The sequence below is a fragment of the Hyperoodon ampullatus genome, assembly GCF_949752795.1.
Source record: "Hyperoodon ampullatus genome assembly, chromosome: 4".
NCBI lineage: Eukaryota > Metazoa > Chordata > Mammalia > Artiodactyla > Ziphiidae > Hyperoodon > Hyperoodon ampullatus.
The window spans coordinates 118,569,045-118,596,214 of record NC_136917.1 but is presented as its reverse complement, the minus strand read 5'-3'; the positions used below and the strand labels follow the sequence as shown (position 1 = coordinate 118,596,214).

The window sequence follows — 27,170 nt, the reverse complement described above, 5'->3', positions numbered from 1 at the left end:
TTCACCTGTTGTGTCCTAACCACCTAGGACAGAGGCATAGGACTCTGCCCTGTGGGACGCATATGCCTCCTGATAGCGATTATCTTTTAGAGCAGGAGTCTGCAGACTGTGGCCACTGAGCCACATTGAGCTTTGCCTCTTTTTTGAGGCCTACAGCAAAGAATGATTGGCCGGGGTGGGAGGGGGTGCGGCGGGGACGGGACAGTATTTTGTGATACATAAAATGGTAAAATTCAGATATCAGTTGTCCATGAAAGTTTTTTTGAACACAGTCACACTTGTTTATGTACTGTCTGTGACTGCTTTCACACTACAACAGCAGAGGTCACTAGTGACAGACTTGATGACCTACAATGTCTAAAATATTTACCATCTTGACTTTTTACAGAAGACCTTTGCCTAACTCTTTGTTAGGGAATGTACTTCTTGTGTAGTATAGTAGCAGGTATGTCATAATACATTAGAATTGTGTAGCTCATAACAATATGTAATCTTTTTTCAAAAGTTGATTCTGCTGTTCTTCTTGGATTCAGAAATCATTTAATCTGATATCCTGCACTAACTACATCTGCAGTTGTGTCACAGCACAGTAACTGATCATCATAATAAGAATCCTAAATTGTGAAGTAAAGATTAAACTGTTTTGAGCAGGCTTTAAGGCAAGCTTAGTTCTTAAGGAAAGCTTAGTTCATTAATTTGAAGTATAAACACTGACAAAAAAATAGAAGTAAAAAAGTAAGCTGATTACAGTTTTTACATATGCATAAGAATTAGGACAGAGTTTTAGTTTTTTGCAGTATGTAAAAGAAGTTAAATCAATCTGAACTTAAAAGGAAGTTTATGGGAAAGAAACTGAGGTATGCCAAGGATTCAAAATCAGGGATATAGCCAGGCTGCAGAAGGAAACCCAAACCAGTAGGAAGACTAGGTATCATTTTTCCTTTATTGAGTCTCTGCATTTTACTGCTTTATTTTTTTTCTTTGCAGAATAGCTTTCTTTGCTTCTCCAGGTACATGATGTAAGGTGATCTCCTAGTAATTTCTAGGTGTTTTCACTTGTTCCTTAATTGTAGCCACAGCTCAGAATTAACCCAGGTTTTTATCCCTTTTCTAGACCAGAAAGAATCTGGTCTAGGTATTCTTGGATTAGGGTAACCTTCTTTCTAGTCCAGTCAGTTCTGACTAGATTGTGGCTTCTGTACCACTCGTGAAGAAGGGGGAAGTTCCCAGAGAAAAGAGATTATAGTGAGCAGAGTATAAGCCTTAAAGGTTTCATCAGGATCACAGAAAGTGAAAACATGACTCAGTCTGGGGGTATGGAGGCAGTGTCAGATTTTGGATGTAGGAGGAGATTATATTTCACTGCCAGGATGCTGTGTTTGGAGAACTAGATGAAAATTTAGAAGGTTTTACAGTGACTGAAATTCCATGGTTAAAAACCCATTCCTTTGATTTAAGACCATGGTTCCTAAGTTTGCCTCATCACTGCTTCTCAAGCCTTGGGTACCTGTGAGAATCATTCGTTGAAAATATTTTCCCTTTCCTTTTAATTTCTCTTTTTTAGAGAAATTAAAAGGAAAGGGAATTCCCTGGTGGCGCAGTGGTTAAGAATCCTCCTGCCAAAGCAGGGGACACGGGTTCGAGCCCTGGTCTGGGAAGATCCCACATGCCACGGAGCAACTAAGCCTGTGTGCCACAACTACTGAGCCTGTGCTCTAGAGCCCATGAGCCACAACTGCTGAGGCCGTGTGCCACAACTACTGAAGCCCGTGTGCCTAGAGCCTGTGCTCCGCAACAAGTGAAGCCACCGCAGTGAGAAGCCCGCGCACCGCAATGAAGAGTAGCCCCCGCTTACAGCAACTAGAGAAAGCCCACGCACAGCAATGAAGACCCAACACAGCCAATATAATAAATAAATAAATAAATATTTAAAATGCTTTATAAAAAAATAATAATAAAAATTAAAAAACGAACAGCCAGTGCACTATCCCAGAAATTTTGATGTCATTAGTGTAGGGTGGATCCTTGGTATCACTATATTTTAAAACTCTGATTCTAACATGCAGCCATTGTTGAGAACCTGCAGCATTACATCACTGGATGCTTGTTATAAATGTAGACTCTCAAGCCCTACCCCAGACCTACTGAAATAGAAGCTGCACTTCAGTGAGATCCCTAGGCAGTTTGTATGTGCAGTAAAATTGGAGAAGCACTGTCTAGACTTACTGAATATCTGGCAGGGGACCCAGGGAATCCCTAGGACTGTAGTTCTCGAAGTGTGATCCTAGGACCATCCGCATCACCTGGGAGTTTGTTTAAAATGCAAATTCCTGAGCACCAACCTAGACCTTCTGTATAGGACACTCTGCAGGTGGGGCCCAACAATTCATGGTTTAACAAGCCCTCCTGGTGTTTCTGATACAGGAAGCATTGCTCTAGAAGATTCAGCTAGGACTTGGGATTTGGAACCACTGGATTGAGGAAATTGTTGTTACAAGCCCGCTATTAAAATAAATACTCCTGAAATGAAGTAGCATTGATGTTGCAGCTTACTTTCAAATGATTTAACAAGTGAAGGAAAAAAAAAAAAACTACATGTATGAGTATGTGTAGAGGGAGAAAGAGAAAGCAAATATAACAAAAGGTATTATTATCACCCCCCATATCATTCATAAAAATGATAAGACCTAGGTTCAAAAGGGTAAGTAACTAGTCCAAGGTAATCAGCTAAAAAGCAAGTGGCAAAACCAGGACTTGAGCTTCCGTGCCCTTTGCACACCACCACAAGTTAGACTTTGATGTTCTTTTTTGTGTTAGCTTGCCCGGTTCATCATCCCAGGTACCTAGCAATGTGCCTGTGTTGTACTCCATAGGCCCAGGAGCAAGCTTGAAAATGTCACTGACTCCCATTGTTTGAGTCACCCTCCCCCCACCCTCTTTCTCTTTGTCCCTTCCTCTCCCTCCTCTCTCCCCCCGCCCCATTATCATCACTTTTTGTTAGACTTTGGGATCTGGCCATGTTTGTATGTTTTACTTTGGCTTTTAATTAGAACCGGTGTTCTGTGGTGTTAGTTAGGTATATGCAGAAATATACTTGATTTGGGTAGCCCAGACTTCTTATTTGAGTTCTGAGGCCAGTTTATAGCTAGACAAAGTTGCAGATTTTATTGATGACCTGAGATTTGGAATTGATTCCAAAACAATGGAAACTATTAATTAAATATTTAACATTTTTTAATACTCTACCTCATTCCACAAAATACATGTAGTGATTAAAGATTACTGTTAAATAAATTCTTTCTTTCTGTAACATTTCTTAAAAGTTTCGATCCAAATTAGGTTTGGATGAATTGTTTAGGTTATTGACTTTCTCTTTTTCTTTTGCTAGCAATAATTTATTCCTACATATGATTAAAGCATCATATGTAAGAATTGTCTTGCTTTGGATCGTTGCCCTCTTTGAGGTCTGCTTTTAATTTCTTCTGCTTCTAATTGAACTCATGATGGCTTTTTTTTTTTTTTTTTTTTTTTTGCGGTACGCGGGCCTCTCACTGCCATGGCCTCTCCCGCTGCAGAGCACAGGCTCCGGATGCGCAGGCTCAGCGGCCTTGGCTCACAGGCCCAGCTGCTCCGCGGCATGTGGGATCTTCCCGGACTGGGGCACGAACCCGTGTCCCCCGCATCAGCAGGTGGACCCTCAGCCACCGTGCCACCAGGGAAGCCCTACATTTTTAGATAATGTATAAAAGAGCATCAGGAGACAGAGCCAAAATGGTCTTATTTGCTTTTGTACAAACTAAATTGCCCTTGCAGCCCAGCATAAAATCTAAGCACTAAGAGCACTTATTTATTTTGACAACAGGATTAATTGAGCCTAAAACAGTTGAAATTCCAGTGGTAGCAAACTGTTCTTTCTGACTCTCACTCTGGCTTTGGTACTGTCAAAAAAAAGTAACTTGTCTTACGATTAAATAGCAGAATGATGGGCAGTGGACTGCATTTGGGGGAGATGGTGAATAAACTTTCTACTTGTGAAACAGTTCAGAAGTGACATGCTACAAGGGGGGTCAGAATGTGCATTGATATCCAGCTGAGCTGTCAACTGGCACTGAGCCAGGCACGCAAAGCTTTGCCATGTGAAGCAGCATGTGGAGTGTATGCCATTTGAAAAACAAAATCTTTTTCATGCATGATTTAATGGTTTTTTTAAGAGTATATATTTAGTTTTATATTATTCTAGAAACTTAGTGTTTCTGTTTTTAATAGAAAAGCTTATGTGTGGATGGAACTCAGTTAAAATTTTTTAATATATATTTTACAATTTGAAAGGATTTGGCATCTTATATTTCAAAAATGTCATTTTGAATAGCTTATTTTTATTGGCTATTTTTCTGTTTCAAATGGATTTTAAGAGGATGTTTTTAAAAGATAAAGAGAACAGTGATCAAGATATCTGGTATAGGAGAGATGTTTTGTGAAGAAAAAATGTAGAATTTTGTTTGAAGGGACTGATGTTTATAGAATTAATGGATGCCTTTACTATTTTCATATATATGATGACATCCAAAGATCTTCATATATACTATATATTTTTTTGATGGGTGGTTATAGTCTCTCAAGCTTTATTAGTAAGTGATAAAACGAATAACACATAATAAGCTGTTGGTAATTTAGGTAGAAATTTTTCATTCTTAATCATTCTTACACCAAGCAAAAAGTTGCTGTTTATCGGATGCACATACTACTAAAATTCTTTATCTTTATTGATCTTTCAGTTCTCATCTCTTTGTAAACTGTTAATATAGGCCTTTAAAGGATTCTAAGAACAAGTTCATTACCCTTTCATTTAATGAATTCTTAGCTTGCAGATTTACAGAGTGGACTTGAAGTCCTTGAAATTTTAATTGGGCTGTTTTCTGACTCTAAGAATTATTTGGATGGAAGTAGTGAGTGTTTTTTTTTTTTTTAGTCATATGATATATGTCATAAGAATGCCCCAGTAGGGACGGTATTGCCACTTAATTGATTAAGACCTTGTTTATCAACTCACATTTATGACTGTTTTATTCTGTTTATCACTAAATGTTAATCTACTCTTTTTGAATAAAAACTGGAACTGAGGAAGTAAATCTTTGATTTGGGGGTAAGAAGCGGGACGTTTTAGCCAATACTTTAAATGCTCCTACTTATAGAGAAATTTTTCATGTTCATTAGTGGTTTTCTTTCATAATGGAATGATCAATGAGAACTCTGATCATGAATTTGCACATAGTTATAGTTAAGCTTAACGTCTCAGAAGGACCAGTAGTGAAATCCTCTATTATCCACTGTTTGGTTTTTTTTTTTTTTAATAAATTTATTTATTTATTATTTTTGGCTGCACTGGGTCTTCGTTGCTGTGCGCGGATTTTCTCTAGTTGTGGCGAGCGGGGGCTACTCTTTGTTGTTGTGAACGGTCTTCTCATTGCGGTGGCTTCTCTTGCTGCGGAGCACAGGCTCTAGGCACGCAGGCTTCAGTAGTTTTGGCTCGTGGGCTCTAGAGCGCAGGCTCAGTAGTTGTGGCGCACGGGCTTAGTTGCTCCGCAGCACGTGGGATCTTCCCGGACCAGGGCTCAAACCCGTGTCCCCTAGCGTTGGCAGGCGGATTCTTAACCACTGCACCACCAGGGAAGTCCCTATTATCCACTCGTTACTTCAGGCTCTATTTTAAAATTCCTTGATGTAGCAGGTTGTACCAGTTACCATTAATAAGGCAGGGCTAAAGTGACCATTTAGTGGAACATAAATTTTTAGTCTGATATTTATTGAAAACAGAAACTACATGTTAAATCTCTGTGTCTCCAGTTCTGTGGTATCATATATAACGGGTTGTCAGTAAATTGTGTTCATGATATAGGCTAGTCTCAGTTTTTTTCAGTGTTAGGCTTATTTGATTTTTAAATTATTGCTGATATTTTAATTAACACTATCAGGTAACACTGGAACACGTTTCAGAACAATTAAAAAGATGTAATGGGATCTGATGTGATTGTTTTCTACCAGCTTTTTTTTTTTTTTTTTTTTAACCAGTACTTGTTCATGTTTTTTTCTTTTTAGGCCTTATTGAATTTGAAGAATGTGACCCTGCTAGTGCAGTTGAAGGTAAGTTGACTAGTTGTAATGTGTGACAGCTAGCTAATAGCTTCTGTTTACTGAATAGAGGGGCTGCTATCCATTGGTGTTAGCATGTCTATGGAGTGATGTAAAAAATGTGAATGTGGTTTGAAGGCCTGCAGATATTAACGTTTACTTAATAAAAATAGGTTTGCCCAAAGGAATATTAGTGTGTTAGAATATAGATTTTTTAAAAGATTAAATATAACATGTATTTGTTTTCAGATATACATTGAGATTGTTTTCTCCACTGATATCCATCTTTAAACATTCTAAGGTCATAAATATGAAACTCATCACTACATATTGATGTATACTGCTTATTCTACAATGGGTAACATTTCAGTAATTAATAAGGTTATGTATTAATGCTCATGTTACTGTCATTCAAAATAGGTGATGATTTGACTTGGAGAAAGGATCCACAACCCTTCCTATTTAAATTGATGTTTTTCATAGTATGAAACCCAAGAGATGTCTGCAATTTTTGTCATGTTTTATAATCTCACTTTGTGAGCTGCTAGAAATAATTTGAAAGCAGTCTTCTATTTTTTTCCAAGACCTGTGTGAGAATATGGAGAAATGGTTTGCTGTTGTGTGTAAGGTTATTAACTGAGCAGTCAATGAGCTCTGGGGCCTAGACTTTTTATAGTTACCATCTGTTTGACTAAGAGCAGTACTTATTTAAGTTCTCTGTACTTAAACTTTAAAAGTTCTTCAGAAGTTTAAAAGAATTTTTAAAGTTCTTTAAAAATGTTTATAATAAATAATACCTACTCTGTGAGAATAAATATGTATTTATTTTTAAAATATTATAACACGCTATGCAAATAAATGGTTCAGGGAGTTAGTTTTGCATGAAAGCAAGTACATTATTCTAAGACACCTGGATAATAATCCTGGCTGTAGTGTTAACTAGTTGTATAACACTGAGTTAAAAAAACAAAAATAATACTCTGAGTTTCCTCATCTATAAGGTGAGAAGCTAGCTTAGGTGTACTCTAGTTCTCAAAGAGTTAAGTAGCTAAGCTTTAAGTGCTGAATTCTGTTAACGATTGATAGCATGACTGACATTTAAAAAACAATTTGTCATGCAAGAAGAAGAGGGAGAACTGCCATATTTGGCAAAATAGAGATGGTATTTGTTCCTCATTTGTGGTTGGATCCATTTATAACATTATTTGTATTAGAGATAACATATGGACAAAAGAATGCCGTATTATAAGTTTCCCATGTCATACTGTTAATGGATCTGTTGTCAACTTTTCATTTAAAACAACACATTTATATTTTGTGACCCTTTATACCGGGAACATGATTTGACCTGCATTTATAACAAAATCTAATACAGTGAATAATGTACTTTCTTTGAAGTCTTAAGATATCTGCAAATGCTTATTTTGCCTGAGGTGATTTAGGGGAAGAGAGAATTTCACTCATCAAATGAATGTTCTATGTATAACCTTTTGGTGAATAAAATGCTATATTATATCAACATAAGAAAAATTTAAACAGACTATGACTGATTTAAATATTAGGGTTTAGCAGTTGATACTTTCATTTCTTTAATCCAAATTTAGTATCAACAGTTATGAGCAAATTGTGTGTCAAGATACAAGATGCATTCATAAGTTTAATATATTTATCAGGAACAGTTATGTTTCTGTAACAATATACATTTATTTTAAGGTATAAGACCAAGGAAAAGAAAGACTTTCGGTTTACCAGGAATAATTAAAAAGGAAAAGGATGCAGAGTCTGTGTAAGTATATTAAATATTGTCAAAATCCTTTCTATGCTTATAAATAATTAAGAATAAGACTATTGTTATGAATTTGAAAAGAAAAAAATTCTTTTGGAAATAACCCAAAGCACATATGGCTAAGATGTGAAAAACACAAACTTTTCTAAGAACATTTGCCAGCTCCTCTAGTTTTAGTTAAAAGTGTTAACTTTTCTTATTATTTTAAAATTTCAGGATGAACGCTTTAGCGTTTTGAAATTGAAACTTTAAAGATATTCTTATTTTATAAAGTGATACATGCATATTTTAAAAAATCAAACAAAAGTACAGACAGAACTAAAAATTGTTCTAAGTCTTAATAACCTAAGAAAAATGCCATGGTCAGCAATTTGATGAAAATCTTTCAAGACAACTCTAACCATATAGTAAGTTAGTGATATATGTGTACATAAGTGGAAAATGTTAAATGGGGGAGAAAAAAGTCCTAACATATTTTAAACATTTATACTAATTCATCATTTTTAGATGGAAGATGGAGTATAAGTGTCATTTACCTTTTTTAAAAAATAAATTGGTATACAAAGAAATATAATCAGCATATAAGAAATTAAACTAGTATTAGCTAAGTCAAGTTTTCTGCCTTGGCTATCATTAGAACTACCTGAGAAATTAAATATATCTATGCCAGACCCTGCTTCAGACCCATTAAATCAGATTCTTGGGGCATGAGGCCCCAGCATAGTTTTTGTTTTGTTCTAAGCAGCCTGTGTGATTCTTAATATACACCTGGGGTTGAGAATCATTGAACTCTGATTAACTGGAGACAAATTGGAAATAAAGGAACTTTTCTTTGCTTAATTATTCAACCCATTTAGACTGAAGAGACACTAATCAGAAGTCTTGAGTGATTTGTTGACCCAGTAACATTGACTGAAAATTTGTTTCAAATCCCTACTTCTCTATCATAATCAGCAGAACTCTCATGAGGTTTAATATTTTGATGGCCATTCATATTTTCAATATAAGAGAACAATTTGTGCTTTGGGTGGTCTTGCCTCCTCCCTGGTTATACGCTTATCATCTGAGTTTCTTGGAGTTTCTGCCATTCTGAATGTCTGTTTCTTTCCTCCTCCCTAGTTGTATTGATACTTGGTTTAACAAATTAAGACTATTTGTAAAGTGATTTATGCCTATAGCTACTGTCTCTTCTGCAGATGTCTTTTTTGAGCATTGTGAAGGGAGGTATTTTGCTAAGGGAATGGAACCTAATCTCTTTTATAACATTGGAAATTGAGGTCTGAACAATTGATTTGTAAGTAAATTTTTAAAATGTAGCCAGTTTATCTGTTAGTGGCTACATTATAAAGAGTTAAGATGTTTTTATAATTGATGGTTTTCACAGCTGTTCATTTAGGGAGCTTATAATATTTTTGTATATTCCATGTTTTTAAAATAGTTTTTCGTGATCGGTAATTTCCCAGTATGATCATTAGGGCACTTGGATATTGGAATATTTTAACCAATAAGAATACTAGGTCAGAAAACTAATGCCTAAATCACTGCATCATTATTGCCTTCTTTCAACACTCCCTGGCAGGAAAAATGTTAGAATTCACTTTGCTTGAAATGTCCCAGGCTCTTGGCATGCTTCTTCTCATAGCCTGAAGGTTTTTGAAATGCCAGCAGTTGTGGACAAGGGGTCCTGCTCAGAGCTTGGTCTTCCTGGGGCTTCATCTGCAGGTCTCATACTGCGCACTGTGAAGGCAAACAGATGAGTGCTTTACCACAAAGACTGGAGAGTTCTGGCTTAAAGCCAGAGAATAAATGGTTTGGAACTCTTATACTTACTTTTATATTTAAACTTTATCTTTTTAAAAAAGAAGAAAGAAATGTTCAAACATCTTAATTGATTTGATTCTGTACAGGGATTGAATATTATTACAGTAGCTTTTCTGGATCATTTCCTCAGAGTATGCATAAGTTTTTTGATATAATATTCCTTATAAGGAAGCTCTTTTTCAAAATTTGCAATTTTAAGTAGATATAAAGACATGTGGGGTTTGCATTTACCCTGGTGCTCCCATTTGAATTAAGGGCAGAATAGTCATCTCCCTCTTTTTTCATTTTTTCAGTCTATTCCATCCTATATTTAACAAAGTTCTTTAATTTATAGATTTCCCTGGTTTGTGCTTAGTCTTTGGATTGATACAGATTACGTGTTTATCTTATATATTAATTTAGTATTTTTTATTTTGTTCATTTGGCTCTTAAGGTGTACCTAATATGTGTTTTCAGACTGTTATTAAAGTGGCAGAATCTGATACTATATGCAATAACTGTCTCAAGCCAAAGAGTATACCTAATCCAATGCCTTTTAAATATGCTCTCTAATTTTTGTTTGTGAACTTGTTTTAGAATGTATACATATATATTCTTCTAAGCTTGTTCCTCATGGCTTCAATGCCTTTAATTTTATATATCTAGTGCTTTATTTGGTTAGTTGAGAAGGTTGGTCTTCTTTATGTTTTAGTTTTACATTTAAAATAATAGTTTTCAATAGATTATGTCCAAATTTATATTTGCTTATCAGTTAAATGATAAAATATCAGTGCTCAACTGCATATTACATTAGACTAGAAACTATTCCAGCTGGAAGTCTAGCTACTCACCTAACATATTTGGAAAAAAGTGGTTTCACTTCTATATATACTAGCTTATGGAAAGTACCTCAAAGGAAATAAGTTAAAAATTTTTTTTAACTTTCTCTACCTGAAGGATTAAAAGCCACTAGAAATCGTTGTAGGACTGACAGCTTCCTTGACATGACACGTGTATATTCATGGAAAAGAACTATTTTTGAAAGTAGTTTTACAAATATTTATAAGCTGTTTTATTTTGTCTTGCAGTATCAGTATAGGGGAATGTCTTTGTTTGAATTTTTAAATCATTTGGTATATTTTAATATTCATGATTTGATTTCTCTAAATATTTTTATAGAGTTTAAATGAAAGTTATGTTTAAATACCAAGGCAAACACTTTCGATATAGTATACTTATCACATAGTTCTAATAGTTGAATATGTCTGATATTTTGTTTGTTTTAATAGGGAATGCCCTGATGCAGATTCACTTGTAAGTAGATTTTACTTTGGTATAAACAATTTAGCTATTTTCATTAGGAAATACCCAGCATATTTGGGTTGAGTTTGTTTACAAATCTTTCCAAGAAAAATACTAACCATGTTATTAGAAATTCCCTATTAAAATTATTTTACAAATGTATTTTTGGCTTTACATTGCCAGATGCTTTCCTATTAAATAGAAGGTATTTCTAACTACTTTTGAAAAGTGGACATTTTACTTTTAAAATTGGAGTGGAGCCATAGCATATTGCTTTTTCTTGGGAAATATGTCAGATTTCAAACCTGCCTACTTTATTTTAAAATGTGCTCTTACTAATTGATTCTTAGATCTATTAAAATACTACTATAACTGTTCATGTGTTTAAGGTTTGTTTAGGGGTCTGTCATTTTAGAAAAAGTAGCAACAACCATGGTTAGTACTTTTCTGTGCTTTTTATTTTGTTTTAAAGAAAGTTTGTTTATATTTCTTGTTTAAATATATTTCTTCATATATAATTAAAGAAGACATCAAATGGAGCTCCCTGTGGTTACAGTGAGAGAGTAGATTTACCAAATGATGGAAGTAGTGTGTAGACAGATAGGTTTTACAGATTGGTCATTAAACACTGATCATGTTGATAAGTGTAGTAGAGTCAGGCTGTCTCTTCTATTGTTCTTGCTTGTGTAACTGTTGTTTCTTTTGGCTCCAAAACATTATGGTCTTTTACAGCATATTGGTGTACCAAAATAAAGAACTACATATTTTGTAAAACATTATGTTTTATGTTAATTAAGATAAAACTAGTATTTCTTTCATATTTCAGCTTTAAAGTAAGAAAATTACTATTCATTAATAAATTTATAGTGAAAATAAGGAAATAGACTTCTGATGAGTTCTAGGCTTAAAATCATCAGTGTTTTTGTAGTTGTAACGTTTACCTTACCACTTGCATGTTTTGATACCCTCGGTTTACTAATTAATGAAAAAGTCAGCAGATGTGTTTGGCATTTACTTTAGTGTTCATCATGCATTTTATTTCTGAATTATTTATAGCATTTGATTGCAACATTGAATAAAAATTTTAATACTTCATGTTTTATATGCACTCCTTTAAATAAAATATTTAAAATTTTCTGTTAATTGATACTATTCTATAATGATCAATATTAAACAGTTTTGAACTTCAGCCAGTATTTATCTGGAACTAGAAAAGGACTTTTAAAGAGGACATGAAATTCTACTGCTATATAAGAAATGATTGATAGATTTGACTGTATGGAAATGAAAAACTTACAGAATTAGAAAAAATACAGCATAGAAGGAGTTGAATCACTAAAGATAGTTGGGCAGAGTGTATTTGCAAGATGTTTAACAAGGGGCTAATTATTTTCCTTTGTAAAGTTTTGATACAAATTAGTTTAAAAGGTGAGCAAGCGTCCCAGTAGGAAAAGGGCATTAGGACAAAAACAGGCAATTTTCATAAGAAGAAATAAAAGGTTGTAGTGAATAATCATAAATGTTGTTCAAAATAGTAGCCTAATTCTGATGCAGATTAGAATGAAATTACTATATTCACCTATCATATTGGCAAAAGTTTTGATGCACTCATACTGTTGGTAGGAATGTAAATTGGTATAATCTGTCTTGTGGATAGTTGGCAGTACCTCCCAAATAAGAAATGTATATTCTTTTTGATTCTGCAATCCTGCTGCTAGGGCTTTACTGTTACTGCTATATTCACAAACTTTATGTGTGTGTGTGTATGCTTGACCAAGATATATGCTTATATAGAGGGGGAGAGAGAAAAGGTGGATAGGGATAGATGTTCATTTCAACATTGTCTATGTTAGCAAAAAATTGGAAACACTAAAGCATCCATTAAAATGGGAATTGGTTAAATTATTAAACATTCACTTGATGAAGAAATAGTCAGATGTTATAGATCTAGGTTGTTCATGTCTGTTGAAATGGGAAGAACTTACTAAATAAAAGCAAGTGTGATCTTTTAATTAGTTGTTTTTTAAGATAAATGTGTGTCTTATATGTGTTCTCTTTTTTTAAAAGAATGAGTTACAAGACACTGAATTGTGGTTACCTTTGAGGAGAAGGATTACAGTGGTGGTCCACAGGGAAAGGAGGCTTTCATTTTTTGTTGTTTCCTTTTATTTATGGCCTGTTTATGGCTAGTCTTACTATTACTTAAACATCAACAGGCTACTTTGGTAGGGAAATTATCCATCATTTTCTGTTCCTTTTTTAAAAGGTCTATGTATGTAATTTTAAAAAATGTATTTTGAGTGACTACATCTTTTGAAAGTTGACCAAGGAAGTGTAAATCGCTCTCTTAGTTTTAACCAATTTCCTCTCTCCAAACTGAGATTGAGAAACATACCATTGGTTTGCAAGCTCTATCCCAATATTTTGTTAAAGTTACTACCACCACTATCCACCAAAACTGCCTTTAAGATTGTTGGCTGAAGTTACTTGCTCTTTTCTTCTTCTTGTACTGCTTTTGACTTAATGCTTTGCTCCAGCAGTATGGGGCCCTAATATAGAAACCATGGATTGAATGGACAAAGATGTAAACAGGTAATGTGTAAGTTTTTATTAATATCATGAATAGTTCTAGCGTTGAAAACCTGGTACAGTGAGAATCATTGCCCTTTTTTTAAAACACACACAACAAAAAAGCGTTTTATTTTGAAATAATTGTCAATTTACAGAACATTACAGAGATAGTACAGAGCAGTCCCGTATACCTTTCATCTTGTTTCTCTTGATGGTAACATCTTGCAAAACTTTAGTACTGTATTGTACTAAAACTTTAGTACTGTATTGTAACTAGGATATTGATACTCATACAGTCAAAATAGAACATTTCCATTAACCAAGGATCTTTTTTTTTTTTCCTTTCACCTATTTAACCCTCTCCCAGTGCTCAAATCCCTGGAAGTCACTGATCTGTTTATCACCTCTATATTTTTGCCCTTTCCAGAATGTCATATGAATGGGATCATACAGGATATAGCCTTTTCAGACTGGATTCCTTTAGCAAGAATATTAAATATGCATTTAAGATTTATTCATATTGTTGCATGACTTGATTGTTCATTCCTTTTTTTATCACTGAAGAGTATCCCATTGTATAGATGTATCATAGTTTACTTATCCATTCACTTATTGAAGGATGTTGGTTGCTTCTTCTTTTAGGTGATTATGAATAAAGCAGCTTAATAACATTTGTGTGCAGGTTTTTGTGCGAAAATAAGTTTTCAGATCAACTGGGTAAATACCTAGGACTGTGATTGCTGGAAGGATCTTTCATTTTGATTGCTCCTTTTCAATTTTGTTCTGTTCCCCCCACACACACACACACACACTTCTGGCAACCACTAATCTTTTCTCGATTTCTATATATTTGTCATTTCAGGAATGTTATTTAAGTGGGATCATACTGTATGTAACCTTTTGAGATTGGCTTTTTTCGCTCAGCACCCTTTTCTAGAGATTATTCCAGGTTGTTGCATCCATGAATAGTTCATTCCTTTTTATTGCTGAATAGTATTCCACGATGTAGGTATACCAAAATTTGTTCACCTATTGTGGGATGTTTAGTTGTTTCCAATTTTTGGCTGTTAGAAATAAGTTACTTTGAACAGTTGTGTACAGGTTTTTGTGTGGGCATAATGTCACTCTTGACACTGGTCACTTTCTTTCCGAAGTCTGTTTTATCTAATAGTAAGGTAGTCACTGTCTTTTTTGTTTTTTAAATTAATGTTTGCATGGTGTATTTTTTCTATCATTTTCCTTTCAACCTACCTATGTTTTTATGTTTGAAATGAGTTTCTCATGGGTAGCATATGGCCAGGTTATGTTTTTTTAATTCATTCTGCCAATCTGTCTTTTGTTATACATAGACCATTTATATTTAATGTAATTATTGACATGTTGGGGTTTGTCTGCCATTTAATTTTTCGTTCTCTATTTGTTCCTCTTTCTCTTTCCGTCTCAGAGTATTGTTTTATTTTTCCTGCCTTTCTGTGGGTTATTTGAACCTTTTTTAGAATTTGATTTATTTATAGGTTTTTTTTGTTATTTTGATATAACTTGATATAACTTTGTATATCTTTTTAGATAGTCGCTGTGGGTCATTCTCCAGTAACTTCAGATAGTTGTTTGTTTATTTTGACCAGAGTTTATAGATGTAATCTGCAGGAGGTTGATTCAAAAGCAGTTTATTTGGTCTTACAGAAAGCAGCTCAGTATTATTTTAAATTAGTACATCATATAGTATAGTGTACTGTAAACAAATTTAAAAATAGTGTCAGTAGCAGATCCCAGATAGAATCTCTAGGAGAGGGACTTCCCTAGAGGTCCAGTGGTTAAGACACCATGCTTCCACTGCACGGGGCATGGGTTCGATCCCTGGTCAGGGAACTAATATCCTGCATGCTGCTCAGCGTGGCCAAAATAAAAAGAACCTCTAGGAGATTAAATATCTGGTATGTTCTAGGGTACCAGGAATAGGAAGAAAGTATTTTGAAAAAAACTTTTTTTATTCTGATTTCTAATGGTTTCTTTATTTTATTTTATTTTATAATTAATTAATTAATTAATTAATTTTTGTCTGCATTGGGTCTTCGTTGCTGTGCGCAGGCTTTCTCTAGTTGTGGTGAGCGGGGGCTACTCTTTGTTGCGGTGCGAGGGCTTCTCACTGAGGTGGCTTCTCTTGTTGTGCAGCACGGGCTCTAGGAGCATGGGCTCAGTAGTTGTGGCACGTGGGCTCAGTAGTTGTGGCTCACGGGCTCTAGAGCACAGGCTCAGTAGTTGTGGCACATGGGCTAGGTTGCTCCGCGGCATGTGGGCTCTTCCCAGACCAGGGCTCAAACCCGTGTCCCCAGCATTGGCAGGCAGATTCTTAAGCACTGCACCACCAGGGAAGTCCCCAGTTTCTTTATATTTTTTAAGTATTTTAAAGTGTTCTTTGCATATTAGTAAGCAGCATATAGAACTCAAAGGAAGTGCTCTACTTCTAGGGTCATAACTACATCACTTGTCATCTTTTTATCTATGGAATCTGCTCTTTACCCTATATTAGATATTTCACTTCTAAACTTTAACCCAGTCTGTTAACTCACTGCTAGCTACGTTAGACTGTTTATTCAGCTTGGAAACTGTAACTATGTAAACCTTGTGCTGTGCCTGTCAGGTTAGCAATCCTTCATATTGCTCTTGCTGAGCTTTAGCAAGTGATTGGAGGAAGAATGGGAAACTCTACCAGTAGAATGATACTAGCTGCCCAGTTATATCCAACTGGTACACCCTGGCATTTCTTGGCAGTTCTTTTTTTCCCCCATTTAAAAAAAGTTTTTATTTAGAAATATATTGTAACCTACAAACAAATACAAGAATAAAATAGTATAAAGAATACTTGTATACCTTTCACTTTTTACTACATTTGCTTTAACAGCAATCTCCCTACATATGTGTGTGTGTTTATGTGTGTATATTTTTTTCTGATCCATTTGAGCATAAATTTTTTATTCTCTTACTTAACCACAAAAGCATTTTTAGAGAAGTGTCCCTTCTGTATCCCTTCTGCTCCACCGCCCTTCCTTCTTAGGTAACTAGCTTTATTGTGTTCTGATTTATCTTTGCAGTGTTTTTTTGTTTTTTAATTTTTTTCATAAAGATAGCAGATATCTATATGGTTTTTAAATTTCCCCTTCTTTATTACTTAAAAGGTAGTATACTATATATGTTCTTTGGTACTTGGCTTTTTTCAGTTAGCAGTATTTCCTGGAAGTCACTCCATATCAGTTCATGGAAACTTTTCTCATTTTTTTCTTTAAATAGCTGCATAGTACTTCACTTTGTGTATGCACCATAGTTTATTCAGCTATGCTTGGACATTTAGTACTTTCCAATAATTTTGAGTTACAAATAATCTCTGGTGAATAACCTTGTTGAATATGTATTTTTTAATTCTTGGGGGTATATCTTCAGAGTAAATTCCAGGAATTTACTGGGTAGAAGGGTAAACACGTAAATTTTTTGTTAGATATTGCTAAATTTCTCTCTGTAGGAATTGTACTATTTTGTATGTATACCAACGAAGTATAAGAGTACATTTCCTCACAGCTTTGCCAACAGAGTATATTTTTTAACTTGAGTTTTTGCCAGTCTCATGGAAAAGAGGTGGTATTTTAGTGTAAATTTTCTTGGTAGTCTTTTTTTGTTTGTTTTTTTGTTCTCCCTATATATATATTTTTTAAATTTTATTTATTTATTTTTGGCTGTGTTGGGTCTTTGTTCCTGCATGTGGGCTTTCTCTAGTTGCGGCAAGCAGGACTACCCTTTCTCACTGCAGTGGCTTCTCTTGCTGCAGAGCACGGGCTCTAGGCGTGTGGGCTTCAGTAGTTGCAGCATGTGGGCTCAGTAGTTGTGGCATGCAGGCTCTAGAGCGCAGGCTTAATAGTTGTGGCGCACGGGCTTAGTTGCTCCACAGCATGTGGGATCTTCCAGGACCAAGGCTTGAACCCATGTCCCCTGCATTGGCAGGCGGATTCTTAACCATTGCATCACCAGGGAAGTCCCTGTTCTATATTTTTGATATGTATTTCCATTTACTTAAGGTGTCAGCCCTCTGATTTTACCACCTCTCTTCCGTGGATGCATACAATCTTTTGCTTTTATTTCTTCACTTTGAAGATTTGGGTGAAAATTTGGTTATTCACAAAACTGCTGGCATGCCTAGCCAAACACCTATTCTCTTCCTTTCAGTGTTTATCCTGTTTGTTTTGCAGTGCTTTTCTCCTTCAGACGTCTGAAGCGTGGAGTGTCATTTGAAGCTAATTATCTAAAACACATAATTTCCCAGTCTTAATAATTTTGTAAATCTATGATATTTGATAAATGATAAAGCTCCTCGGTAATAGTTAAGGCTGTTTTGCTAACCTTTAATGTTTTTGCAGTTGGAGGCATTGTTACAGTAAAGTTTTTCTTTTTCTTTTCCCCATAGAACATTCCTGATGTGGATGAAGAAGGCTATAGTATAAAACCAGAAGCAAATCAGAATGATATCCTTTCATCATCTGGATATTCTTATGGATTGTGTTGGCATATATAAGTAGACAGTTAAAACAAAATAATCTATTATTTAATACAGACTCTTCAAATTTTTAATTAATTGTAATAAAATGTGCCTCTATGATCTTTATTTGACATGCTGTGAATAAAAGTTAGTAGTTACATTTCTGATAAAGTCCATCTTATCTGTTTTTTTGTTCCTTTTTATAAATGTGTGAAAAACTGGTTGTGCATTAAGATAATTTAAAAACCCAATTCTTTAACTGATACTCACATACCAAAGAGAACCATTTCTACTCATCTAGTGATTCTGATTCTGAAGATGAAGAACCAAAGAAGTATCGGATAGAAATCAAACCTATGCATCCGAATAACTCACATCACACAATGGCTTCCTTGGATGAATTAAAAGTATCTATAGGAAATATAACGCTCTCCCCAGCAATATCTGTAAGTAAGAAAATAAGCAAGTTTGCACTCATTATACAGAAGCTTTTGGGGTTTGTTTTTTTTTTTTTTTAAGCTCATCTACCTGCATCTGATTAGTTTTAGGACTAACGAAAATTAAAACATCACATAGTAAATAGTTAAGCATGTTGGATGAGGAAATATTTATAATTTTTTCAGCTTTATTGAGGTATACAGTTTATAATTTTTATACAGACAAATGAAGTTTTGAGTTTGGTTTAGTTTTGCTTTCTTTTGAATGTATTTTAAACAAAAATGTGGAAAATGCACTATTTCTGCCATTTGATGTATTTTATAAATAGTGCTATATGTCTCAGGCAGAGTTTTGTGAACTACAGTATTAACCTTTTCCTCATCTAATGTTAAAGTTTTTCATCCATTTTTTTTGGTGAACTTTATGTAAAAGGAATTCCATAAAAATCAATTTCAAGTGAAATTAAATTATATCTTTGCTTTTTTTTCTTCTGTCACTGTAATTAATGGTTGTTTTTCCATACTTTTCATACAGGAAAAGGCAAATAAGAATTCTTAGTGATAGTGGTTAATTCCTCAATTCTGAGATACTAAACTTGATAGCTTTTGAGGGAGAAAAAAAATCACCGTAATCTTTCTATCGATGTCATACTCTTAAATTTAGAAATGTTAAATTATGGGAAAAAAGCATGTCTTAGAATGTCAGTTTAGTTTATCTGCACATACTTATTGTAGCTGATGGAGAATAAAAGTTCTCACCATTTTGTATTTTATTTAATTACATTAATTACATTATTTATTTAATTACATATTTTAAGTAGACTTTATGTATTTGTTTAGAAAAAGTGTTTTTCTCCCAGTCATACACTTCTAGAATTTGAGAACTTTTTTCCACCAAATTTCTGAAGTGAGGTTTTATTCTACCATTACTGTTTAACATTAATGCCAACATTAAATTATGGTTTATATTTGAAGTAGGAAGTTGTGAAGCCATTAAACATTTTTGTGTAAGAGCATAACTAATTTTAAATATATATATAAATAAATAAAAGCCTAGAGGATATATATATATCAAAATGTTAAGCATCTGTCTTTGGGTAGTAAGGCAATTGATGCTCTGTGCTCTTTTCTATTGTTTTAAAAAAAGTAAACGTGTTACCTTCATACTCAGAAAATAAATAATAATCAGAAAATTTTTAATTGTTAATATTTGAAAAGAGGGATCTTGAGAGTATATTTTATTGCCCAGTTTGCTTATCTAGCTTAAGTTGTTATTCCCTTCAACATTGTATGTGTTTTAAGGTATATAGATTTTATCAGTAGACATGATTAAGAAGAGAATAGACAGATTATTAGAGCAAGGAAATATATTTTAAATTCTAAAGCAAATACTATGTTTTTCTTTTTCCTTTTTTATAAACACTATGTTTTTCTTTTTCCTTCCATGTACTACTAGAGACACAGCCCAGTAAGTGCAAGATTTTATATTTTTACCTATTGACTTAAAAAGAAAGTGTATATTTGAACGTTGATTTTCAAAATATTTGTGTTTTTAAATTAGCAAGTCATAGTATGTTGCTGTAGATACTGGTATTTTAAAGCATTTTATTGAATGATTTAAAGGTACACGTGTTATTTTTTGACTACAAAAAAGTTTTTTCTGTAATCTTTTTATGTAAATACAGTTTATAATTGAGCAGGTGTATTAAAAACAACTTAAAATTATGTTCCCAGTATTAACATTTTATCAAATATTTTATTACTGCATTACATTATTTGTTTAATGGTACTTAGTTTTTGCATTTCTATTTTAGGTGCAGATGAATCGGAATTCATCTAGTAAGTTTGACATTTAAGTTGGCTATTTAAGTCTATTAAAATTTATCAGGGAATTTGCTAAGCTTGTCGCCTAACATATGTAGTTGTAGAAATGGTCCTTTTTCATCATGAGCCATAATGACAGACTAGAAGGCAGACTTGTGCAACAGAAGGCAACTTATCTATACTATTTCTTTTAGTTTTGTGATATGCTTTAAACTTGAATACGTGGCTACGACGTTTTTCAGAAATCAACAAAGCCAAAGAGCACCTTCTGTATAAGCATATAAAACTGTTTAACTAGCATAACTCATCCTCATGAGCCAGAAGGCACTTTAAAAAAAAAATTTATTTATTTGGCTGCGCCAGGTCTTAGTTGCGGCATGCAGTGTCTTCGTTGTGTCGTGCGGGATCTTTAGTTGTGGCATACAAACCCTTAGTTGCGGCATGTGGGATATAGTTCCCTGACCAGGGATTGACCCCGGGCCCCCCACATTGGGAGCACAGAGTCTTAGCCACTGGACCACCAGAGAAGTCCCCAGAAAGATGAGTTTTAGCTTGATCTATTTTTAAGTCGTATCACAATTGCAACTTCTAATATAAGATTTTTAGTACAGTAACTCAAATTACACTAAAAATGTTTTGGGGGTGTTTAACACCATTTGCAGAATCATGTATTAAACATAACAAGAGTTGTGGGGAAAATAGAGTTGAGGCAGCCCACACAAAAGCTATGCAATATTGTGAACACGGTGCTTAATAAAAACCATGACATCAATTGTAATTAAAAATTCTAGCACAATTTAAAAGACCTATTAAATTCATAATAAATACCAAACTAAAAGTAGGCTTTTACTTTCAAAACATAAATGGTAAGTAGCTTAATGATAAGGGGATGTGAGGAAAATGAGTATAAAAGGGGGCTACTGAGTTATCAAGATGAGGGCAGGGCTTCCCTGGTGGCGCAGTGGTTGAGAGTCCGCCTGCCGATGCAGGGGACACGGGTTCGTGCCCTGGTCCGGGAAGATCCCACATGCCGTGGAGCGGCTGGGCCCGTGAGCCATGGCCGCTGAGCCTGCGCGTCCAGAGTCTGTGCTCCGCAACGGGAGAGGCCACAACAGTGAGAGGCCCGCGTACCATTTAAAAAAAAAAAAAAAAAAAGATGAGGACAAAATGCAAAAAGATGACAAACACCACAGTAAGCACCATGAGGCAAAACAAACAGCTGAAACGAGCCAAATGGGAGAATGTGGTGTGAATGGGCATTATGTACACTGTTGTATTACTCATAGTTTGCTGTAATTACCCGTGTTGATGTATTTTGCATTCATCAGCTATTGCTTGGTGATGCAAAACATTAAGGTGCAATGAAAATTGCTTACGAACCAGCAGGACTTTTGTACTACTGATGCTGTTCCTCCATGTACCAGTTGCTTATGAAATGATTCATGTTATAAATGCAGAAGGTAGCAAAATAGACTACCTTATAAAGAGACTATTGTTTTATAAGAATTTTATTTTTCAAAATAGGGTGTTCTTCAAGAATTAATAACTACTTTTGGTCAATAAAATAATCATTAATAATATCATCAGAACTTGAAAAATGCTTTCATGGTTCATCAGTTAAAATTCTTTAGTTATTACATACATTATTTAAATACATAAGTATTTAAACATTTGTTCTGATTTTTAAAGTTGTAGCCCTTTTTTTTTATGAACAGCAGTTTAATGAATAGTTGACTATTCATTAGTTTAGTTGACTTAAGTTGTTTCTTATCAAAGATATTAGAAGAAATGAATATTTAGCAGAAATTCAGCTATTATTTTTATATTTTTAAGCATGGTAGAAAACCTGTTAAAGGCTTATTTTCCTTTTCTTCATAATTGTTTATATATGTTATTAATGCCAGAATTTAAAAATTGATGTATGTGTAGTAGTTCTCTTTACATTAAAATATTTTATTACTCGGATTATTAATTTTTTCATAATATTTCAACTTTTTAATTAGGTGAAGAGTTAACAAAATCAAAGCCATCCGCTGCATCCAATGAGTAAGTTCCACGTTAAAAAATTTTTTTAAATAGACTTTATTTTTTAGAGAAATTTAAGTTCACAGCAAAACTGAGTGGAAGGTATGGAGATTTTTACATATACATTTTGCCTCTACATATGCCAAACCTTCCCCACAATCAGAATCCCCCACCAGAGTAGCACATTTGCTACACTGACACATCATTGTCACCCAAAGTCCATGGTTTACATTAGGATTAACTCATGGTGTTGTATATCCTATGAGTTTTGACAAACGGATATTGATATGTGTCCACCATTATAGTATCATACAGAATAATTTCACTGCCCTAAAAATCCTGTGTCTTCCACCTATTTATTATTCCCTCCCCACTACATTTAAATTTTAAGTATCCTTTGTTTTATTATCTCTGTAGTTTTAATTCCAGTAGACTGTTTTTAATCATCCTGTTTCCTAAGCTGTGAAACGTCATATAGAGTTTTTAGAAGTTTTAAATTATTTTCTCATTTGACAGTATTTCTTTCTATGATAATTTGTAAAAAATCCATTGAACTGTATTTGGCCTTGGTGTCCTCACTGCTTCTAAATAAATGATAGTATCCCAAATTCATACATGTCTATATTTCAACTAGTTATTCACGTGGAAATTCTCTCACTGTTTTCCTTCAATTTTGTCTGTGACCTTGTAAAATAGACTGTATACTTTATGAACCTCAAAATGAAGAAGTGTCTCAATTAAGTTGAAAAAGGAGAGGTCTAGAAGACATGTTGCCAGTTCTTCTTAAAAAGAGAAAAATATTTTAAGCCAGTGTTGCATGGGTCCTTTTTCACTTCTGTATTTATCAACAAGAATACTTTCTTTTAATGTTTTTTGTATGAGTAAAAGTAGGCTTAACTAAATGAATAGTTTAAAATGGAAAGTTTCAAAGCTAAGCACTAATTGAGCAGAGGGGAGTTATTCATTTGATTTATCATTTTTAGAGATAAGTTTAGTGTTTTAAGACTGTTTTTAGGAATCATTTATACAGTTGTGATTCTATACTTTATCATAAGTGTGCTTCCATGTGGGTGCATGTTGAGATACTAGATATGTGCTTATAGGTAACTGTAATATTTTCATTCTAGTGGGCCTGTTTTCTAGGATTTCTAAAAAATATTTTAAATAATGGTAGTTTGATACATTAGATTATTTTTAAATGGGGATTTTCTTTTTTTATACCATAAATATATACAATTTTTATTTGTCAAACATACCTCAATAAAGTTGGGGAAATTAATTTGAAAAAAGATGGGGTGGCAAAGTTCAGGTGCTCAAGATCCTAGAGATTAAGCATCTTAAAAGGGTATGACTCAAATGAAAAAGAGAAACATTTATGTTCGTATTAAAGTAAAGAGCCAAGAGTTGAATCCTGAGAGTAACTAGTTTGAAGGATTCCAAGAGGTCAGTGGAAGAAAATCTTTGGTTATGCAGCACATTGAGTTTTTTGAAACGAGAATGTTCATGCTCTTGATATTGTCCATAGTCTTGGTAACCTCTCATAAAGAGACATGTATGACCCATACATTTTGCTAGACCACCTTAGTGGCCCAGGTAGTGGATTACCTAGGGAGAATTCCTCCTATGCATGATCTACTGCAGTGATCAGACCTTTGAAAGTTTGTATAGAGTCGTTTATATACATGGAGCTTAAGCCACCATCCAAAGTACTTAAAAAGTACTTTGAAAAAAATCCTTTACCCTTTTTCTTCATCTTTGATAATAAGTATGGCCTTATAAAAATTCTGTCTGATTTCATATCACTTAAGAAATTTTCTGTCCAAGACTGGGCTCCAGATGTGAATTAGCACATCTGATGGTGCCATAGAATTAATTAGCTATGTGTCCTTAGGCAGCTCATATAGACTCTCCATGCTGCTTTTCATTTGTAAAACTGAAATTATTTCTATTCTGACAGCCCCTACGTTTATTAGAATATAACAAGATTTAATCAGTGGGGATTAATCTACTCTCCTTTGCAAACTTAATGTTATTGTGGGTTCTGCTTATAGCAGTTGACAAATATCAGTTTATTAAACCTGCTAATTAAGTTCTTCACATATTCAATCATATGTGAAGCACAATGTCCAACTCTTTAATCATATATATTGAGCTTTCTCTGAAATAAAGATGTTACTATATTTTATACTAATAAAATACTCATTTGCTAAAATCCTTATTTTTAAAATGTTATGGTAGGAAAGGGACCAGTGATTTACTTGCCTGGGACCCCCTGTTTGGACCATCTCTTGATTCATCTTCTTCAACTTCACTAACTTCATCATCATCATCAGGTAAACATATATATATATATATATATATATATATATATATATAATTATTTTTGTAACTGTAAAGGAATGCAGTAGTTACTTTTTTCTAATTGATTTATCCATTACTTGTATGTTGTACTTAATGATCAAAAATTTAACTTGTCCTCTGATCATATTGCCATATAAAAGTGATTTTATACTGATTTTGTTAACTTACCTTAAAGACCATACGGCTTTAACAATAAAAATTCATCAAACACCAACTTTTTTTCCCTTAATATATTTATTTCTAGGCATCATTCCTATGTCAATGCCCAAATAATAACTTTTATTATTCAACTTCAGAGATGTGCATTAATACAACCAGTCCATTCTTGATGGACATTCAGGTTGCATCTAGTTTTTAGTATTATGAACATCCGTAAATACAGCAGATTTTGTGCACATCTCATATCCTTATAATAATTTATTAATACAAGATTTATGAGTCACAAGATATGCCCATTGTTACTTTTTGCCAAACTGCTTTCCAGAAAGGCTTTAGCACTTCCCAACATGAAAGAACTTTATGAATCTGTTTTAGTTGTTCTTTTGGCAAGAATATATTAAATTTTTCTTTTCTTCAAAATATGAAATCCCACTAGTCAACCATCAAAGCATGTTTAATAAAACTGCTTGTTCAAAAAAGGAAAATAAAATCACTTTAAGTTGATCTTCAGCCTTCTTGGGGATTTCAGAAATGTCATGCAGTACTTGGGGTTAAGGGAATGCTGGAATGGTGGGGAGAGAACTTAGAATTGAGTTCTTGCTGTGTCTTTGCTGGGATCTATGCACGTTCTGTTTGATTTCATCTCATTAACTGCTGCATGAAGTCCTTTTTATTGTCCCTGTTTTATAAATGGAAAAAGTAAAGCTGAGAGAGATCAGGAACTTCTCTAACACCACATAACTAGGAAATGAAGCATGGATTCAAACCTGGATCTTACTAATTCCAAAATCTTTGTTCAATTCATCATACTCTGGCAGATTAACAAAACAATAAGCCATGTTGAAACATTTTACTGTTAACAATAAAATAAACGCTAGTATTTAAAATTGGACTGTTTAGAAACTAATGTTTTAAAAAGAAATTATAAATGGATTTTAGGCAACCTTAACCTGAAACAATTGGGAGTTTTGAACAGCAAGAAGCAGTCATTAGGTAATTGCACATATTCTGAAGTGGCATTATAGCCTTTTTCAATTGGCATTTGTTTACTATTTAGTTTTAGGAAACTAATCTTACTAATAGATTTTATAAGTAAAATAATTGTATAGGAAAAACTGAAGTCATATTAAGGTCTCTTTTTTTGTTTAGTAAAAATGTCAGAATACTGTTTTGTTCTGTTTTTAGAATGGAGAAGGTTCTAATTTTAATTTTGTTAATATTTTATGAATTGGTTTTATTAATCTTTAATAAAAATTTTCACATTGTTATCACAGAGGTTTTAGTTATATAGAAATTTCTTCATAACTCCACCCTTTGTTTCTATTTTCTTCAGCACAATCTCCTTCTTTTCAAAAAAGTGCTCTCTTTTCCTCTTGCTACCTATCTAAAGACTGTTTTGCCCATATCACTTTCAACTTCAGGTAAAAAAATGATAGTTTCATTTAGTTGTCATTTGATGTTTAGTAGGTAGGGAGTGATAAAACTTTTTTTTTTTTTGCTTACTTTAAAATTTATTTTGGTATGCCTTTTAAAAACTTCCTATTAAGTCTAAAAAATGTCAGATTATTTTGCCCTTCAAAGAATGTTAGTGACGTTGAAAAGAGACATTCTGCTGTGTGGTAATTATTATTAAGTCTTCACTTGGACAGAATATAATTATTGATAAAAATGATGAATACATTATGATGATTCTCCTGTTTTGTAAGACTGACCCTAAGTGAAATTGTGAAATAGTCATTTTCTCTTAAATTTTCTTTAATTTTCTTAAATTTTCACCGCTTTTTACAGTGCATGTCTCCCTTAACATCATCTACACTGGTACCATTTTCACATTTTAGAAATGGCCAGGTTGTCAGATTATTCCCTGCTCTCCTTTGTCCCTTTCAGAATCTTAATTCATTAATCACTCCATCTCAGCTAAACCAGTCTAAGAAAATAATTCCTATCAGTAACTAATATGTTAAACCTTTCAGTGTTGTTATATGTTTAAGAAGCATGCTTAAAGTTTGGTACAGAGTATTTTCAGTTGCTTCTTCAAATAAACATATATGTACAATTTACATATACATAAATTATATATGATAAAGTATATGTATGTAAAATTTAATGTAAATAGCTCATATCTTCCTTCCCTTCGAGAAGTGCTAGTATAGACCATTTCTTCTCTACCCATGGGTTAATTGAGCACTTGTGCTCTGTAAAACCCCTGTAAAATTATCTTTTGAAAAATATTAGGCTGGTTTTTTATATT

The 27,170-nt window shown here is 33.7% G+C and overlaps 1 protein-coding gene across 1 annotated transcript in view; it reads left to right on the top strand.

Moving 5' to 3' along the window:
- FCHO2 (FCH and mu domain containing endocytic adaptor 2) overlaps positions 1 to 27,170 on the top strand; it is a gene marked incomplete at its 5' end in the record, with an annotated part of 111,858 nt that overhangs the window by 53,152 nt on the left and 31,536 nt on the right. The window contains 9 exons of the mRNA XM_079703345.1: positions 6,097 to 6,141; positions 7,843 to 7,915; positions 11,005 to 11,029; positions 18,042 to 18,133; positions 18,388 to 18,559; positions 20,007 to 20,018; positions 20,365 to 20,389; positions 22,378 to 22,420; positions 24,638 to 24,732. Coding sequence (XP_079559471.1) covers positions 6,097 to 6,141; positions 7,843 to 7,915; positions 11,005 to 11,029; positions 18,042 to 18,133; positions 18,388 to 18,559; positions 20,007 to 20,018; positions 20,365 to 20,389; positions 22,378 to 22,420; positions 24,638 to 24,732 — 582 coding nt within the window. The remainder of the gene's footprint in view (positions 1 to 6,096; positions 6,142 to 7,842; positions 7,916 to 11,004; positions 11,030 to 18,041; positions 18,134 to 18,387; positions 18,560 to 20,006; positions 20,019 to 20,364; positions 20,390 to 22,377; positions 22,421 to 24,637; positions 24,733 to 27,170) is intronic.